The 19540-nt window shown below is 40.7% G+C and overlaps 2 protein-coding genes across 2 annotated transcripts; one reads left to right on the top strand and one right to left on the bottom strand.

Moving 5' to 3' along the window:
- Positions 1–4121: 4121 nt before the first annotated feature.
- Positions 4122–6907, bottom strand: pole4 (polymerase (DNA-directed), epsilon 4, accessory subunit). Its single transcript, XM_063013273.1, has 4 exons — positions 6606–6907; positions 5333–5417; positions 5202–5243; positions 4122–4356 (listed from the first exon to the last, which is right to left on the bottom strand). Exons 1-4 carry the CDS (start codon positions 6831–6833, stop codon positions 4343–4345), a joined length of 369 nt encoding a protein of 122 aa, XP_062869343.1. The 5' UTR covers positions 6834–6907; the 3' UTR covers positions 4122–4342.
- A 3992-nt stretch (positions 6908–10899) lies between these two features.
- On the top strand, positions 10900–17647 carry LOC134331651 (serine/threonine-protein kinase NIM1). Its single transcript, XM_063013150.1, has 4 exons — positions 10900–10921; positions 14630–14923; positions 15192–15460; positions 16907–17647. Exons 1-4 carry the CDS (start codon positions 10900–10902, stop codon positions 17645–17647), a joined length of 1326 nt encoding a protein of 441 aa, XP_062869220.1.
- Positions 17648–19540: the final 1893 nt, after the last annotated feature.

The following is a 19540-nucleotide window of genomic DNA, read 5'->3' as shown; positions in this document are numbered from 1 at the left end:
TCTGCTAGCAGATACACAATCCCCACAGGCAAACATTGGAAGCAGAATGGGTTGTAATAAAGCAGATGTTCTCAAACTTTTTGGATCAAGTATTTCAAAATAAACAAAATACCACAAAGGTTTGTTTGTTTTATTAGGATTTTTAACGTCATGTTTTACACTTTGGTTACATTCATGACAGAAACGGTAGTTACTAATTACACAAGATTCATCAGCACACAAGGTTATATCGAACACAGTCATGCCTCCAATTCACCTCACTTGCATGTCTTTGGACTGTGGGAGGAAACCGGAGCACCTGGAGGAAACCTGAGAGAACATGCAAACTCCACACAGGAAGGACCCGGACCGCCCCACCACGCCTTGCTGTGAGGCGACAGTGCTACCGTTCCGCCCCATTTCCCACGTACTGATATATAGTGGATTCAAAAAGCATCCAGGTCCCTTGACTTTTTCACAAACTTGTGCCCATGAATCTACACTTAATCAAGCAAAGTATTCAATATACTGTACAGTGAATAACACTGATTATCTCTTCATCACGGCACCTGTTAGTGGGTGGGATATATTAGGCAGCAAGTGAACATTTTATCCCCATAGTTGATGTGTTAGAAGCAGGAAAAATGAACAAGCGTAAGGATTTGAGCGAGTCTGACAAGGGCCAAATTGTGATGGCTAGACTGTGTCAGAGCATCTCCAAAACTGCAGCTCTTGTTGGGTGTTCCCGGTCTGCAGTGGTCCAAGGAAGGAACAGTGTTAAACCGGCGACAGGGTCATGGACGGCCAAGGCTCATTAATGCACGTGGGGAGCGAAAGCTGGCTTGTGTGGTCCGATCCAACAAATGAGCTACTGTAGCTCAAATTGCTGAAGAAGTTAATGCTGGTTCTGATAGAAAGGTGTCAGAATACACAGTGCATCACAGTTAGTTGCGTTTAGGGCTGCATAGCCACAGACCAGTCAGGGTGCCCATGCTGGCCCCTGTCCACCACCGAAAGCACCAACAATAGGCACGTGAGCATCGGAACTGGACCACAGAATCACGTTTTCTTTTACATCACGTGGATGGCCGGGTGCGTGTGCGTCGCTTACCTGGGGAACACATGGCACCAGGAAGCACTATGGGAAGAAGGCAAGCTGGCGGAGACATTGCTTTGGTCAATGTTCTGCTGGGAAACCTTGGGTCCTGCCATCCATGTGGATGTTACTTTGATACGTACCACCTACCTAAGCACTGTTGCAGACCATGTACACCCTTTCATGGAAACGGTATTCCCTGATGGCTGTGGCCTCTTTCAGCAGGATAATGCGACCTCCAGATTCCCCAGATCTCAATCTAATCGAGCATCTGTGGGATGTGCTGGACAAACAAGTCCGATCCATGGAGGACCCACCTCACAACTTACAGGAGTTAAAGGACTTGCTGCTAACATCTTGGTGCCAAATACCACAGCACACCTTCAGGGGTCTAGTGGAGTCCATGCCTCAATGGGTCAGGGCTGTTTTGGCAGCAAAAGGGGACCAAAACATAGAAATTGTTTAAATCTTCTAACCTGGTCTATGCCTTGCCACAATTTGATTGGGGATCAACAGAAACCTATTTAACCTATTAAAATTGCAATTAAAATTGTAGACATACCACAAGAGCAATTAAAGCAAAATGATTCAACATGATTCCTTAAGATTTAATAACATTATAACCCAGCAGTTTTCATACAGAAACTGGAATAATTGGTCTTTTATGTGCAAGTAATTACACTCCTGTGAAAGTCGAGCCTTGATGGGCAAATACCTGAGGTCAAGAAATGATATCAAGCACTTCGCTGGAATTCGGGATCGAATCATTCAGCCGCAAAAACTTAGTGTGTCCAAAAAAGAGGTATGCACATTTCTTGCATTCCTTTTAGCTTATTAGAGGGATCACCGAACAGCGTGCAGACAAAAACGTGCCAAACAATGTTGAAAGAAAGCCTTACTAATTCGCTGGAATGAAGTTATGGACCTGCTGTAAGGCTGATCTCATTACTGAGACGACAATCATGCTGAGGACCTCGAATCGTAAGGTATTTGCTAAGCTGAACACAATTTGTAGGAAAAATAGGTTAACTGTTCCTTAGATTAATTCCGTTTTAAAGGAAGGGTGGGTGGTATAGCCAAAATCCTTTAGCACAGTGTGATGTTTTCATTATGGGAACAGCATATGTAAGGATCAGAAGAAGGGCACTTGGGTGGCACTGCTATAAAATTAAGCAACCCCACTACCCCTGGAGTCCAGGATTCAAATCCCCAGCAGTTCTTTTGGCCAGTCATGCGACTACAACCCCCCAATCAGAAAAAGTTTGGACAGTATGGAAAATGCAAATAAAATAAAAATGCAGTGTTCCTTAAATTTACTTTGACTTTTATTTGATTGCAGACAGTTTGAACCCAAGATATTTCATGTTTTGTCTGCTCAACATTTGTTAGTAAACATCCATTCCTTCACTGATGTGATTCCAAACAGGTGATTGTAATCATGTACCTCAAAGAAAGATTGGAAGGGATTTGCATATTTCTCCCTCTACAGTGCATATTATCATTAAACGATTCAAGGATTCAGGAGGCATTTCAGTGCTTAAGCTGAACGCCCGTGATCGTCGATCCCTCAGACGGCACTGCATTAAGAACCGCTACTCAACAATAGCTGATATAACCACATGGGTGAGGGATTACTTTGGCAAACATTTATCAAGCACTACAATACAGAGTTACATGCACAAATGCCACTTAAAACTTTACTGTGCAAAAAAGAAGCCTTATGTTAACCATGTCCAGAAGCTGTGTCAACTTTTCTGGGTTCAGAGGCATCTAGGATGGACCATCACACAGTGGAAATGCGTATTGTGGTCAGATGAATCAGCATTCCAGGTCTTTTTGGAAAAAATGGACGCTGTGTGCTCCGGACCAAAGGCGAAAAGGACCATCCAGACTGTTATCAGCAACAAGTCCAAAAGCCAGAGTCTGTAATGGTATGGAGCTGTGTCAGTGCCCTTGGCAAAGGTCATTTACACTTCTGTGATGGCAGCATTAATGCAGAAAAGTACATTGAGATCTTAGAGCAACATATGCTGCCTTCAAGACGTCGTCTTTTCCAGGGACGTCCATGCATTTTTCAACAAGACATTGCAAAACCACACGATGCACACGTTACAAAGGCATGGCTGCGGAAAAAGAGGGTACGGGTACTGGACTGGCCTGCCTGCAGTCCTGACCTGTTCCCAATAGAGAATGTGTGGAGAATTTTAAAACAGAAAATGTGATGACAACCCCATACTGTTGCACATCTTAAGACGTGTTTGCAGGAAGGATGAGACAAAATAAAAGCTGAAACAGTAAATCACTTGGTCTCCTCGGTGCCAAAACATCTTTTAAGTGTGGTGAAAAGGAATGGCATCATTACAAAGTGGTAAATGCTTTACTGTCCCAACTTATTTTGGAATGTGTTGCAGGCCTGAAATGCAGGAATGGATGTTTATTAATAAATGAAATGAAGTTGACCAGACAGAACAGGAAATATCTCAGATTCATACCGTCTGCAATCAAATAAAAGTCAAAGTAAATGTAAGAAACTCGGTGTTTTTTTATTATTTGCTTTTTCCATGCTGTCCCAACTTTTTCTGATTTGGGGTTGTAATAATAAAGCAGTTATGCCCAATCAGTTGAAAAAGCATGCACAGTCACTGACTATTTAGTGTCTCCAATTCACCTCACTTGCATGTCTTTGCACTGTGGGAGGAAACTGGAGCTCCCGGAGGAAACCCAAACACTCAAACGAGAGAACCATGCCGCCCCATTATCTTAAAACACGGCAAAACCATCTAGATATGGAATGTTAAATATGATCCTTAGGCATTTGTCTGATGTACAACAGCATTGATAAAAAGCTCCTATTCCACACAGGGCACTAAGAAAGAGTCAGTCTGCACAGTCAGACTACTCCTAACATGCTACCTCAAAACTATTTGAATGAAAAGTCGTATTAAGTTTCATTACATCTCAAAATAAAGCGTTGCATTCTATTGCCCAATATTCAATCCTTTACTTAAGAATCTAATAAAAGAAACTCACTATTATAACAATCACTTTATTTTCATATTAAAAGTGCTACAAGAGCATAATATCCACACTAAATGTGACACTTTACAGACATAGAACAGGTTTGTCACAATAGTTTAAGCTGCACATGGTAACAATAAAAAAATAACTGTAAAATCCCCATTTATCTTGGATGTTTCGCTTCCCCAACCCCAGACTGTACAATAAAAATAGCAATCTTTTCCCTAATTACAAATAACCAGGTGCCAGTTAGTCCAAGGTACCTGGAAATACAAATGACACTAGTTATTAACATTACCATAACCATAACATTAAAACCACCTCCTTGTTTCTACACTCACTGTCCATTTTATCAGCTCCACTTACCATATAGGAGCACTTTGAAGTTCTACAATTACTGACTGTAGTCCATCTGTTTCTCTGCGTGCTTTGTTAGCCCCCTTTCATCATGTTCCTCAATGGTCAGAACTCAGGACCCAGGACCACTACAGAGCAGATATTATTTAGGTGGTGGATCATTCAGCACTGCAGAGACAATGACATGGTGGTGGTGTGTTAGTGTGTGTTGTGCTGGTATGAATGGATCAGACACAGCAGTGCTGCTGGAGTTTTTAAATACCGTGTCCACTCTATTAGACACTCCTACCTAGTTGGTCCACCTTCATCAGTGGTTACAGGACGCTGCCCACAGGGCGCTGTTGGCTGGATATATTTTTGGTTGGTGGACTATTTTCAGTCCGGCAGTGACAGTAAGGTATTTAAAAATTCCAGCAGTGCTGCTGTGTCTGATCCATTCATACCAGCACAACACACACTAACACACCACCACGTCAGTGTCACTGCAGTGCTGAGAATCATCCACCACCTAAATAATCCCTGCTCTGTGGTGGTCCTGACCATTAAAGAGCAGCATGAAAGAGGGCTAACAAAGCATGTAGAGAAACAGATGGACTACAGTCAGTAATTGTAAAACTACAAAGTGCTTCTATATGGTAATAGGAGCTGATAAAATGCATCTAAATAAATGCAAAAATTAACAGCCGTCACCTTGTACAAACATTCCAATTCAAGGTTCAACAGACCCAAAAAGACCCAAAAGTTTACCTACCTTCAAGAAATGCAAACTCATCTACTGCCTCAATAGCATTGTCTATCAAAAAAGATGCACAAATGACCAACATCAATTATTTCCTCTAGATAAACACATCTAAGGAAAATCTGAAGGCAAATAAAACTCACCTAAATCTTTCCTCTGTAACGTTTTTCGTTTCCCCTGTTGTGCATAAACGAGTGCATCTTTGGCCATCATTTCCACAAACAGCTCCTTTTTAAATAAAAAAAAGTAAATGTTAAGACTAGTCACAATTTCATTGTGTAGTACATTTGTTTGTTAAATTATTAACGCTGCCAACTGCAATGGCTGTTATCATGGCTGAATAATACAACCCCAACTCAGAAAAAATTGGGACAACATGAAAAATGCAAATAATAAAAAAAAAAAAAAAAGAGTTTCTTACATTTACTTTGACTTTTATTTGATTGCAGACAGGAGGAACCTGAGATATTTCATGTTTTTTCTGGTCAACTTCATTTCATTTATTAATAAACATCCATTCCTGCATTTCAGGCCTGCAACACATTCCAACAAAAGTTGGGACAGTAAAGAATTTACCACTTTGTAATGATGCCATTCCTTTTCACCACACTTAAAAGATGTTTTGGCACAGAGCATACCAAGTGATTTAGTGTTTCAGCTTTTATTTTGTCTCATCCTTCATGCAATCACGTCTTAAGATGTGCAACAGTACGGGGTCGTCGTTGTCGCATTTTTCATTTCAAAATTCTCCACACATTCTCTATTGGGGACAGGTCAGGACTGCAGGCAGGCCAGTCCAGTACCCGTACCCTCTTCTGGAGGTTGATGCTTCTGGACATGGTTAACATAAGGCTTCTTTTTTTTTTGCAGAGTAAAGTTTTAAGTGGTATTTGTGCATGTAACTCTGTATTGTAGTGCTTGACAAAGGTTTGCCAAAATAATCCCTCACCCATGTGGTTATATCAGCTATTGTTGAGTGGAGGTTCTTGATGCAGTGCCGTCTGAGGGATTGAAGATCACGGCGTTGAGCTTGCACCCTTGGTCTTTACGCACTGAAATTCCTAATGATATTATGGATGCTGCTTTTGCACCAAACCATGATTACAATCACCTGTTTGTTTTCCACCTCATTACTAGCCCTAAATTGCCCTTGTCCCTAACTTTTTTGGAATGTGTTGCAGTCCTGAAATGCAGGAATGGATGTTTATTAATAAATGACATGAAGTTAAATAAACAAACCATGAAATACCTTAAGTTTAATCAGTTTGCTCTAGTCAACACAAAACTCTAAAATAAGTTCAGCTGCGAGAAACTCCATGGAATGTACGTGGTGTGCGGAACTCTGTGAAGCTAGCTAACGCTAACCGCTAGCCAATGCAATGTAGCATTCGGCTACAGTAAACAGTAAATACTGACCGTAGCTTTAGCGATGATGAACACGGACTCCTGGCTGGCCAGACTCACATCAGGGTCGGCTTTCATCAGCGCTTTGATGCGGGACAGCGGTAATTTAGCGAGCCGGTGCTGAGGGCCCGCGGCAGGCCCGGTGTGCTGTGTCCCGTCCTCCTCGGTATCATTTCCCCTCGCCTCCTCTTCATGTTCCGACTCTGCAGTAGCTACACTTACAGCTACGCTCGCTGCCATTCTAGCACCAAGGCTGGAAATTCACCCAAACCACAGCACACCGAACATGCGGTTTAAACTGAGCATTAAACGCGCCAAATCATACAGCAACACTAGGAGGGGTGGAGCATGTCTGTTACGTCATACTGTAAAGCGCCGATGGGCGGGGTCAGCGTGCTTTTTATTGTTTTACCTTTTTATTGTTCAAGATTCAGCTAGATAGATAGATAGATAGATAGATAGATAGATAGATAGATAGATAGATAGATAGATAGATAGATAGATAGATAGATAGATAGATAGATAGATAGATCAAAAGTAATAGTACACACTACAGATTCACATTATACAAACAAGAATCTGTATAATCACAACACTCAGACAACACACTCCAACAACAGGACCTGAGGGTACATATGGAGGTGTTATTTCAGTTAACATTGTAAGGCTTTGTATAGATTATAAGTAACAGCTGTAAAATATAAATTGTAAAGTAAATTATAAAGTAAACTATAAAGCGAACCACAGTGCAAATATAAGATTCAAGATTTAAAGTAGCTTTATTGGCATGACTGTAGAAAACAATATTGCCAAAGCATTACAACAATAGTAACAACATTACAAAAGAAGCAAAAGATGACAATAAAACAATAAACAATAAAAGTGAATAGAGATCAAAAAAACTATAAACCTATATATATATATATATATATATATATATCTTCTTCTTGTTCCTCAGCCTTTGTCCCGTTTTTCGATTACGGGGTCGGCATTTTCGGCTTCTTCCCATTAGGGGTCGCCGGCAGGATTTGGCACAGTTTTTACGCCGGATGCCCTTCCTGACACAACCCTCCCTATTTATCCGGGCTTGGGACCGGCACTACAATGCACTGGTTTGTGCATCTAGCGGCTAGGTATCTATAGGACAATTCAGCGTTTCCAATTAGCCTGGTGGCATGTTTTTGGACTGTGGGAGGAAACCGGAGCACCCGGAGGAAACCCACACGGACACGGGGAGAACATGCAAACTCCGCACAGAAAGGACCCAGACCACCCCACCTGGGGATCGAACCCAGGACCTTCTTGCTGTGAGGCAACAGTGCTACCCACTGAGCCACCGTGCCGCCATATATATATATATACAGGGGTTGGACAAAATAACTGAAACACCTGGTTTTAGACCACAATAATTTATTAGTATGGTGTAGGGCCTCCTTTTGCGGCCAATACAGCGTCAATTCGTCTTGGAAATGACATATACAAGTCCTGCACAGTGGTCAGAGGGATTTTAAGCCATTCTTCTTGCAGGATAGTGGCCAGGTCACTACGTGATGCTGGTGGAGGAAAACGTTTCCTGACTCGCTTCTCCAAAACACCCCAAAGTGGCTCAATAATATTTAGATCTGGTGACTGTGCAGGCCATGGGAGATGTTCAACTTCACTTTCATGTTCATCAAACCAATCTTTCACCAGTCTTGCTGTGTGTATTGGTGCATTGTCATCCTGATACACGGCACCGCCATTGGATGCACATGGTCCTCCAGAATGGTTCGGTAGTCCTTGGCAGTGACGCGCCCATCTAGCACAAGTATTGGGCCAAGGGAATGCCATGATATGGCAGCCCAAACCATCACTGATCCACCCCCATGCTTCACTCTGGGCATGCAACAGTCTGGGTGGTACGCTTCTTTGGGGCTTCTCCACACCGTAACTCTCCCGGATGTGGGGAAAACAGTAAAGGTGGACTCATCAGAGAACAATACATGTTTCACATTGTCCACAGCCCAAGATTTGCGCTCCTTGCACCATTGAAACCGACGTTTGGCATTGGCACGAGTGACCAAAGGTTTGGCTATAGCAGCCCGGCCGTGTATATTGACCCTGTGGAGCTCCCGACGGACAGTTCTGGTGGAAACAGGAGAGTTGAGGTGCACATTTAATTCTGCCGTGATTTGGGCAGCCGTGGTTTTATGTTTTTTGGATACAATCCGGGTTAGCACCCGAACATCCCTTTCAGACAGCTTCCTCTTGCGTCCACAGTTAATCCTGTTGGATGTGGTTTGTCCTTCTTGGTGGTATGCTGACATTACCCTGGATACCGTGGCTCTTGATACATCACAAAGACTTGCTGTCTTGGTCACAGATGCACCAGCAAGACGTGCACCAACAATTTGTCCTCTTTTGAACTCTGGTATGTCACCCATAATGTTGTGTGCATTGCAATATTTTGAGCAAAACTGTGCTCTTACCCTGCTAATTGAACCTTCACACTCTGCTCTTACTGGTGCAATGTGCAATTAATGAAGATTGGCCACCAGACTGGTCCAATTTAGCCATGAAACCTCCCACACTAAAATGACAGGTGTTTCAGTTATTTTGTCCAACCCCTGTATATATATATATATATATATATATATATATATATATATATATATATATATATATATATATATATATAAATATATATATATATACACGTATATATATATATAGATCTGTTACCCTATAACAGATTATAATAAAATTCTATTTATTACCCTATTGTTCTATTTATGTGATTTTCTACAAAGCCCCTAAAGGGACAAAAAGAAAAAACGGAAAAAGTGTCCTTGTGACTTAATGGATATATACACTTGCTGTCAATTCAGAGTGCTAAATGGTTTTTCGTTGTTTGAACAATGACAATAAAGATCAATCAATCAATTAATCAAGTTTGTTTGTTTATTAGGATTTTAACGTCATGTTTTACACTTTGCTTACATTCACGACAGAAACGGTAGTTACTTATCACACGAGATTCATCAGTACACAAGTTTTAACGTCAAACACAGTCATGGACAATTTTGTATCTCCAGTTTGCCTCGCTTGCATGTTTTTGGACTGTGGGAGGAAACCAGAGCTCCTGGAGGAAACCACTCAGACACAGGGAGAACATGCAAACTCCACACAGAAAGGACCCAGACCGCCCCACCTGGGGATCAAACCCAAGACCTTCTTGCTGTGAGGCGACAGTGCTACCCACAGAGCCACCGTGCTGCCCCTCAAGTAAAAAAAGTGATGAGCACCAGTTTCTATGTGGTGCGCACCAGATACTATGTGGTGAGCAATAGATCAGATGAGCACTATTTTGCAGTTATTTGCTATCTGAATGGATATCAGTGAGTTTATTGAACTTTATTTTCAGCTAGGTCTCAATTATAAAGACATAATATGTATTGTTGTGTTGAGCACCAGTTACTATGTGGTGCGCACCAGATACTAAGTTCTTTCGATTAAATAAACCCTTCATTTTAATAATGTAATAATAAAATTTCCATGACGACTGGCAAGAATAAATGTTATGTCTTTATATTTGCAACCTAGCTAAAAATAAAGTTCAATAAACTCACCAATATCCATTCAGATAGCGTGCAAGGTGGTGCTCACCTGAGTGCAAAAAGTGCTCGTCTGATCTATTGCTCACCACTTAGTATCTTGTGTGCACCACTTAGTATCTTAGACACAAGAAAAGCACAGGGTCTTTGTTTGCTTCTTTAAATATTTTTTTATATATGTTTTAGATTTTAATTAAAAAGCTTACTACAATCATGAGCATTAATAGAAAAATAACCCCCTTTTGTGGTAATAACTGTGTGAGAGTGTTAGAGAGTGTTAATAGGAATTTGTGCATTCAGCATTTTTGTTCATTCAATCAGAAGTAATTTAGCTTAATTTAATTTTTTATTCCACTTTTAAAACACCAAAATGTGACAAAATAATCTGTGGTATCCACACAAACTCCACAATTTAATATTATGGTTCATTGTAAAACAAAAATGGTCTGAGCATCATAACAAAACAGAATGCTGAAAATAGTTAAGTTATTGTTATGTTTATAGCATTATGTTTCTTTGTTTTATCCTTCTGCTGTTTTCTCTTCCATATGTCACAGATAAGATGTTAGTGGCCCATGCGTAAGTCGTCACTGTGGGCATGTGCAGCCCAATTGTTAGTACATCCTAATTGGATTGACCTTTAATGATGTACACGGATTAAGAGAGAGTGTTTTATTTCTCAGTGGAAAGCACTCATTGCTTCAGATGGTAGAATGAAGGATCCTCAACTACCAGGTAAGTAAATGCATTTACCTCTTGTTTTCATGGAAATGTTTCCTGTAATTATCACTTGTTTGTGCCAAGTGCTTATATTTTTATATTTTTCTTAATTGTAATATTTCTTCAGATTTTTCTATGTAGGCCTATCTGTGTATGAAATATTAGGGGCTAAAATGAAAGTCCCAATTTATACAAAGAGACAAGAAAACACTATGTATATAGTGGTAACTGTGTTTTGATTTCGGTTTTATGTGGTTTTGGCCTTTGCTTTATTTGACCAGATTTGATTTATTTATTACTTTTTTTTTGTAATGCTTTTTGAAAATTTGAAAGCTGTAATGCTTTCATTCAACTTAACTGAAAATAAACATATATTTTTGGTTATTTAGTTTTAAATTCCTCTACTTATTATAGCCCTGATACTAAAAGTAGTTCCCTACATTCGCTTAAATCTATTCTTAGAAATATGGCTAATCTGCAGCGTGTGATTCTAAACCTGACCTGTAATCCCAACCACTTTTCCTCTTCATTGATACTGCCTTTATCTGTCTATGCTTGCAAAAGATAAAAGGATTAGACTGGGAGGACTGGAACATCAAGAACTATAAAAGTAATCCCTAAAATGTTTTAATTAATATACTGTATATTAAAATATTATATATGTTTTAAAAGGTATAATACATATAGTCATGCAATGCAACATGGGACCTGGGGACCTGAGTTTGATCCTTGACTCCTGTAACAAACGTTTCCCAGTGTCTGGTTGGGTCTGTGTTTAAGTCATTTCTATGTCACCTTCCAAAAGTGAGTGAGTACATGGGTGAATGGTAATGGCACCCTGCAATGGGACCCCATCCAGAGTCAATTTATGCCTTGCACAAGTTTTTTGGGTGGCACCAAATCCACTGTGATCCTGACCAGGATGAAATGGTTAGAGAGGATAAATAAAACATGTATCAGTGCGATAACCAAATCATATCATATATTTAATAACAAGTTAGGTGACACGGTGGCTAGGTGGTAAGCATTGTCACCTTACAGCAAGAAGGTCCTGGGTTCGATTCCTAAGTGGAGTGTGGGTTTCCTCCGAGAGCTCCGGTTTTCTCCTATAAGTTCAATGCCATGCAGTCAGTGTAATTGGATCTACTAAAATTTCCCTAGATGTGTGTGTGTGCCCTGTGATAGACTGGAGACCTGTCCAGGGTCTTTCCTACCGTTCACCCAGTGAATTGTACCAACCGCAACCCTAAATAGGATGAAGCAGTGGTAAAACAGACAATTAATTAATGAATATGAATTATTAATTATTAATTTGTCTGCATTAATAGCAGTGTCTCAATGTCAAGTGTTAAGATTATATTATAGTGGGTTATATTATGATGTGCCTTTTAAGTGTGTCCTGACCTGGTTAATCCCTCAGACGGTTACACAAGTGGTGTCTTATCTGTCAACATTGTCATGGTCATTCATTCTGACCCAGACTGTCTCTAATGCAATACAGTCTAAGTCACCAGTCTTAGAGTTACATGTCTCCATGCCACTGTTGTATTCTAGCGGTTAAAGTACTGGACTAGTAATCAAAAGGTCCCTGGTTCATGCTCCACCACTGCCCGGTTGTCACTGCTGGGCTCTTAACCCTTAACTGCTTAGACAGTATACTCTAACAGTACTGTACGTCGCTTTGGATAAAAAGTGTCTGCTAAATGCTTAAAATGTAAATGTTTCAGCAAATTATCCAAGTTGACAGTTAATTGTGTGGCACATGGCTTGGTGGGTAGCCCTGTTGCCTCACAGTAAGAAGATCCTGGGTTTGATTCCCAGATGGAGTGGTCAGGGTTCTTTATACATGCAGAAGTATGATGGCATGATTAGCATGGATATAAGACGACATGATCCAGACTGACATGATCCAGACGACATGATCCATGCTGAGTAATCCTCTTTCCTTTATTGCAGCTAATACAATCGCCAAGCATCTTCATTCATGAATTTTCTTATTAACACAAAACCATCAAACCTGTAATGCCCCAAAATGTATAATGTATTACCTAAATCTTTAATAGTTATGCCTTTTTTTCTTAATGTTTGGCGTAAATATTTTAAACATGCAAAGTGTAATAATTAGGAAGGGTGTCCACATTATTAAAACATACAAAACAATTGTTTTAATCTGAATATGTGTATTCTGCTACTACATGATGCTATTTATAAGTGTCTGTATGTTTGTGTTTACAATCCATGAACAAGAAGTAATCTAGGCTGTAATCTAGGTGAGTGGTTCACCACCCCCTGTACGGCCAACCAAAAGTTAGCACACTAAATTCATAAGTATAATAAACCCCCTACTGGGCACATTCTGCCCTCGTGGACCTGAGGCCACTAGTGTGAATAGATGTTCTATCTAGCTTTCAATCTATGCGTACCTTGACTTATCACAAAAGTACCAGTAATTACGTAGCAGACTGGACATCTCCTAGCACTAAATCACTAAATGCATAGTGAACATAGATAAATAAGGTGCCATTTGTAATGCAGTGGGGCAGATTTGCACTCTACATGCATATAAAATGCTTATACAGTACACGCAGACGTATGATTGTATGATTAGCATTGATATGGGACAACATGATCCAGACTGACTTAGTGACTGACACCATTATGCTGAGTAATCCTCTTTCCTTTTATTGCAGCTAATACAGTCTCTGAGCTCCTTTATCTTCATTCACTTTTATTCATTATATTCAATGACCCATGGCTGACTAGTGTATAATTGACTCTTCAGCCACAGAATGTTATGAGTTAGTAGTGATCGTTCATATTGGAATTCAGTGTACAGACCTAGCTCTAAAAAACTGTTTGAAGTTTAGCAGCAGTCTTACAATAAGACAAAAACTAACTTTAGAATTTTATTATGCAAGCAATGTCTAGGAAAAAAATACAACAAAAATATGATATTTGAATGCATTATTTCATTTATTATACAGTAGTTTGGTTAAAGTGGTCTCACTCAAAAACACTATAAGTGGATAAAACACAGCAGTGCTGATGAAGTTTTTAAACACCTTACTGTCACTGCTGGACTGAGAATAGTCCACCAACCAAAAACATCCTGCCAACAGCGCCCCGTGGGCAGCGTTTTGTGACCACTGATGAAGGTCTAGATGATGACCAACTCAAACAGCAGCAATAGATGTGTGATCGTGTCTGATTTTACATCTACAAGGTGGACCAACTAGGTAGGAGTGTCTAATAGAGTGGACAGTGAGTGGACACGGTATTTAAAAACTCCAGCAGCACTGCTGTGTCTGATCCACTCATACCAGCACAACACACACTAACACACCACCACAATGTCAGTGTCACTGCAGAATCATCATTGAAAAACAGAGTTAAAGCAGTTTAAAAAGTATGTAGAGAAACAGATGGACTACAGTCAGTAATTGTAGAACTACACAGTGCTTCTTTGTGGTAAGTGGAGCTGATAAAATGGACAAGGAGTTGGTTTTAATGTTATGGCTGATCAGTGTATTTTGTATATCAAAATTTATGGTTAATAGGTTAAAATTACATTCATGGCATTTAGTAGACCATTGAAACAACTGAGTTTTAAGTGCCTTTCTTATTGTTATTCTTATATCTTGAGAGTGGTGAGGCTCAAACCATTACTATTAAGGATTAAGAGTGTTATGCTTAGATAAATTGTTTAAACTGATGTTTTTTCAGGTTATAAATTCCAGAAGGTTCATTCAAAACAGCATGAGGATAAAAAGACTAAAAAAGAAACTCTGGTCAGACCCACCAGAACTTCACTGCTGGCATCCAGAGCACCATCTATTACAGCGGAGCAACGTATGAAGCTGACTCCGTTTGAGAGGATCATCTATGACATGTCACACAATGAGAGCATCGTCAATGATATTATTCTGGGCAGAAGGGTTGCCTTCTACGAACTCAGAGGGGAAATCGGCTCTGGCAATTTCTCACAAGTCAGACTTGGGATTCATGCCTTAACTAAAGGTGAGGCCATGATTAATCACATCCTGCTACTGTTGATTAAAATGACCAGTATTTCCCAAATATTGGTGATGGAGTCCCACCAGACTGCTGTTTTAAACACACCTAAATCAGTCCAGCCACATTTTAACCATTGCTCTGGTTAAAATTGATTAGTAAGCTGAAAAAGATAATAAAATTATTTTTATTGTTTTAGACCACTCACCCCAAGCCCCAATGTTTCAACCTTTCTTTTACATAACAGTACCTTTGCTTCTTCCTCTCTCATCAGAACGAGTTGCAGTGAAGATTCTCAATAAAACACAACTGGACAAGAGGACAAAATCATTACTCGCCTCAGAAATTTCTTGTATGGAAGGACTGCTGCATCCGAACATTGTACGTCTTTATGAAGTAATAGAAACTAGCAAAAATCTGTACCTGGCTATGGAGTACGGCAGTGGAGGAGACCTGTTCTCACGCATCATTACCAGGGGGCAACTGTCAGACCTAGAGAGCAAACTCGTCTTCGCCCAGATCATCTCTGCAGTTAAATACATGGTAAGAAGTGTGAGGTTTCCTGATCTGAGAGTCAAAGAAATAATAAGTGTTTTCTTTCAACCTAATATCCTTTCACTTTTCACACATTTATACATATTTTATTTATTTATTTTATTTTAAACCAATTTTGCTGTAGCGGACTGCTTTGGGATAAAGTGCTACAATGTCCATTTCATTTCAACTTTCAAGTAGAGAGGAACTGGTTTTTATAGAAGATCTTCATTCTTTATTCATTTTTTAATGAATTCTGACCAGACCATAGTCCATGCTTTTAAAAGCATCCCTATAGCATCATGCTTCCACCACCATATTTTACACCAGAATTAAAGTTTTTTGAGTTGGGCCAAATTTCAGCTGCCTATCTATCTATCATCCATCCATCTATCTATTCATCCATCCACTCATTCATCCATCCATCCATCCATCCATCTATCTATCTATTCATCCAATCCATCCATCCATCCTTCCATCCATCCATCCATCCATCCATCCATCCATCCATCCATCCATCCATCCATCCATCCATCCATCCATCCATCCATCCATCCATCCATCCATCCATCCATCCATCCATCCATCCATCCATCCATCCATCCATCCATCTATCTATCTATCTATCTATCTATCTATCTATATATCTATCTATTCATCCATCCATCCATCCACCCATCATTTAATCTATCTAGCCATCCATCCATCCATCCATCCATCCATCCATCCATCCATCCATCTATCTATCTATCTATCTATCTATCTATCTATCTATTCATCCATCCATCCATCCACCCATCATTTAATCTATCTAGCCATCCATCCATCCATCCATCCATCCATCCATCCATCCATCCATCCATCCATCCATCCATCCATCCATCCATCCATCCATCCATCTATCTATCTATCTATCTATTCATCCATCCATCCACCCATCATTTAATCTATCTAGCTAGCCATCCATCCATCTATCCATCCATCTGACATATAGGGTAGCATAATGGGGCAGATAAGCATTATTAACTGCCCTACCAATCGCTAATTGCTTAAATACAGTCATCAAGAAGTAGCACATAGATTATTCTATCACAAAGCAAGCTGGTAAGCACACAAGAACACATGCCACACATTCACTTTTGCAATATACTCGTGGCATTCTTTAATTTTTTGTTCTTTTTTTCTATTGGATGAGATTTTTAATTGCTTAAATTATCTAGGGGGGGGGGGGGGGGGGGGGTAATTTAACATACAGTGAAAGCACTCAATTTGTACAGCAGAGTGTAAGCAAATAGATGTAAGTAAAGATCATGTTATACTATTTTATAGATCAATTATGGGAACACTTTTTACTGCTGTATATTTGGGAAAATGCATCAATAAAATAGTATAAAAATGAATAATAAAAATTAGAACTGATCAGACATAATAAAATTATTTTCTCTATCATTTCAGCATGACAGCAACATAGTTCATCGTGACCTGAAGGCTGAAAATGTTTTCTACACAACCACCTACTGCATCAAGATAGGTGATTTTGGTTTCGGTACCGTCAGCAGCCCAGGTGACATCCTGACCACGTTCTGCGGCTCTCCCCCGTATGCGGCACCTGAGCTGTTTAAAGAGAAAGGCTACGTGGGCCATTACGCAGATATCTGGGCACTAGGCGTCTTGCTGTACTTCATGGTCACGGCTGCCATGCCGTTCCACGCCGAAAACCTAGGCCGGCTGAAACGTGGTATCCTGCAGGGCACTTACACCATCCCGCATCATGTTCCCGAGCCCTGCCAGCAAGTCATTCGAAGCATGCTTAGACCTATTCCTCCGGATCGTAGTAGCATTTCCCAGATCATGACGTCTACCTGGATGAGAGGCGTCGACTATCCAAAGCCTTATCCTTTCCTCAGACTGACACCCAGTCACCTGGCTGAACCATCTCAGAACCTGAATTCAGAGGATGAAGAGGTAAAGTCAGCGCTTCGTGATTTGGGAATAAGTCACGTGCACTTGCAGAATAACGCTTGTACGGACCTGCGCAATCCCCTCACAGGAACGTATCGCATTTTAGCACATAGCATACAGAAAAGAAAACTGGTGGAAGCTGTGAGTTACTCTGCGCTGAACCCTGAAGATTTTCATGATAGGAAGCAATGGAAGACCAAACATGATCCATCTGCTGTCTGCACTGTGCTCTGAGCACTTTGGCTCGAAATGGGACAACCAAAGTGCACAGGAAGCATGTGGACAAATACACTGATCAGCCATAACATTAAAACCACCTCCTTGTTTCTACACTCACTGTCCATTTTATCAGCGCCACTTACCATATGGAAGCACTTTAAAGTTCTACAATTACTGACTGTAGTCCATCTGTTTCTCTACATACAGTGTATCACAAAAGTGAGTACACCCCTCACATTTCTGCAGATATTTAAGTATATCTTTTCATGGGACAACACTGACAAAATGACACTTTGACACAATGAAAAGTAGTCTGTGTGCAGCTTATATAACAGTGTAAATTTATTCTTCCCTCAAAATAACTCAATATACAGCCATTAATGTCTAAACCACCGGCAACAAAAGTGAGTACACCCCTTAGTGAAAGTTCCTGAAGTGTCAATATTTTGTGTGGCCACCATTATTTCCCAGAACTGCCTTAACTCTCCTGGGCATGGAGTTTACCAGAGCTTCACAGGTTGCCACTGGAATGCTTTTCCACTCCTCCATGACGACATCACGGAGCTGGCGGATATTCGAGACTTTGCGCTCCTCCACCTTCCGCTTGAGGATGCCCCAAAGATGTTCTATTGGGTTTAGGTCTGGAGACATGCTTGGCCAGTCCATCACCTTTACCCTCAGCCTCTTCAATAAAGCAGTGGTCGTCTTAGAGGTGTGTTTGGGGTCATTATCATGCTGGAACACTGCCCTGCGACCCAGTTTCCGGAGGGAGGGGATCATGCTCTGCTTCAGTATTTCACAGTACATATTGGAGTTCATGTGTCCCTCAATGAAATGTAACTCCCCAACACCTGCTGCACTCATGCAGCCCCAGACCATGGCATTCCCACAACCATGCTTGACTGTAGGCATGACACACTTATCTTTGTACTCCTCACCTGATTGCCGCCACACATGCTTGAGACCATCTGAACCAAACAAATTAATCTTGGTCTCATCAGACCATAGGACATGGTTCCAGTAATCCATGTCCTTTGTTGACATGTCTTCAGCAAACTGTTTGCGGGCTTTCTTGTGTAGAGACTTCAGAAGAGGCTTCCTTCTGGGGTGACAGCCATGCAGACCAATTTGATGTAGTGTGCGGCGTATGGTCTGAGCACTGACAGGCTGACCCCCCACCTTTTCAATCTCTGCAGCAATGCTGACAGCACTCCTGCGCCTATCTTTCAAAGACAGCAATTGGATGTGACGCTGAGCACGTGCACTCAGCTTCTTTGAACGACCAACGCGAGGTCTGTTCTGAGTGGACCCTGCTCTTTTAAAATGCTGGATGATCTTGGCCACTGTGCTGCAGCTCAGTTTCAGGGTGTTGGCAATCTTCTTGTAGCCTTGGCCATCTTCATGTAGCGCAACAATTCGTCTTTTAAGATCCTCAGAGAGTTCTTTGCCATGAGGTGCCATGTTGGAACTTTCAGTGACCAGTATGAGAGAGTGTGAGAGCTGTACTACTAAATTGAACACACCTGCTCTCTATGCACACCTGAGACCTAGTAACACTAACGAGTCACATGACATTTTGGAGGGAAAATGACAAGCAGTGCTCAATTTGGACATTTAGGGGTGTAGTCTCTTAGGGGTGTACTCACTTTTGTTGCCAGTGGTTTAGACATTAATGGCTGTATATTGAGTTATTTTGAGGGAAGAATAAATTTACACTGTTATATAAGCTGCACACAGACTACTTTTCATTGTGTCAAAGTGTCATTTTGTCAGTGTTGTCCCATGAAAAGATATACTTAAATATCTGCAGAAATGTGAGGGTTGTACTCACTTTTGTGATACACTGTACATTTTTAGCCTGCTTTCACCCTGTTCTTCAATGGTAAGGACTCCCACAGGACCACCACA

The sequence above is a fragment of the Trichomycterus rosablanca genome, chromosome 17, assembly GCF_030014385.1.
Source record: "Trichomycterus rosablanca isolate fTriRos1 chromosome 17, fTriRos1.hap1, whole genome shotgun sequence".
Lineage (NCBI taxonomy): Eukaryota > Metazoa > Chordata > Actinopteri > Siluriformes > Trichomycteridae > Trichomycterus > Trichomycterus rosablanca.
Note: the sequence above shows the minus strand (reverse complement) of the source record. Positions and strands in the feature narration are given on the sequence as shown.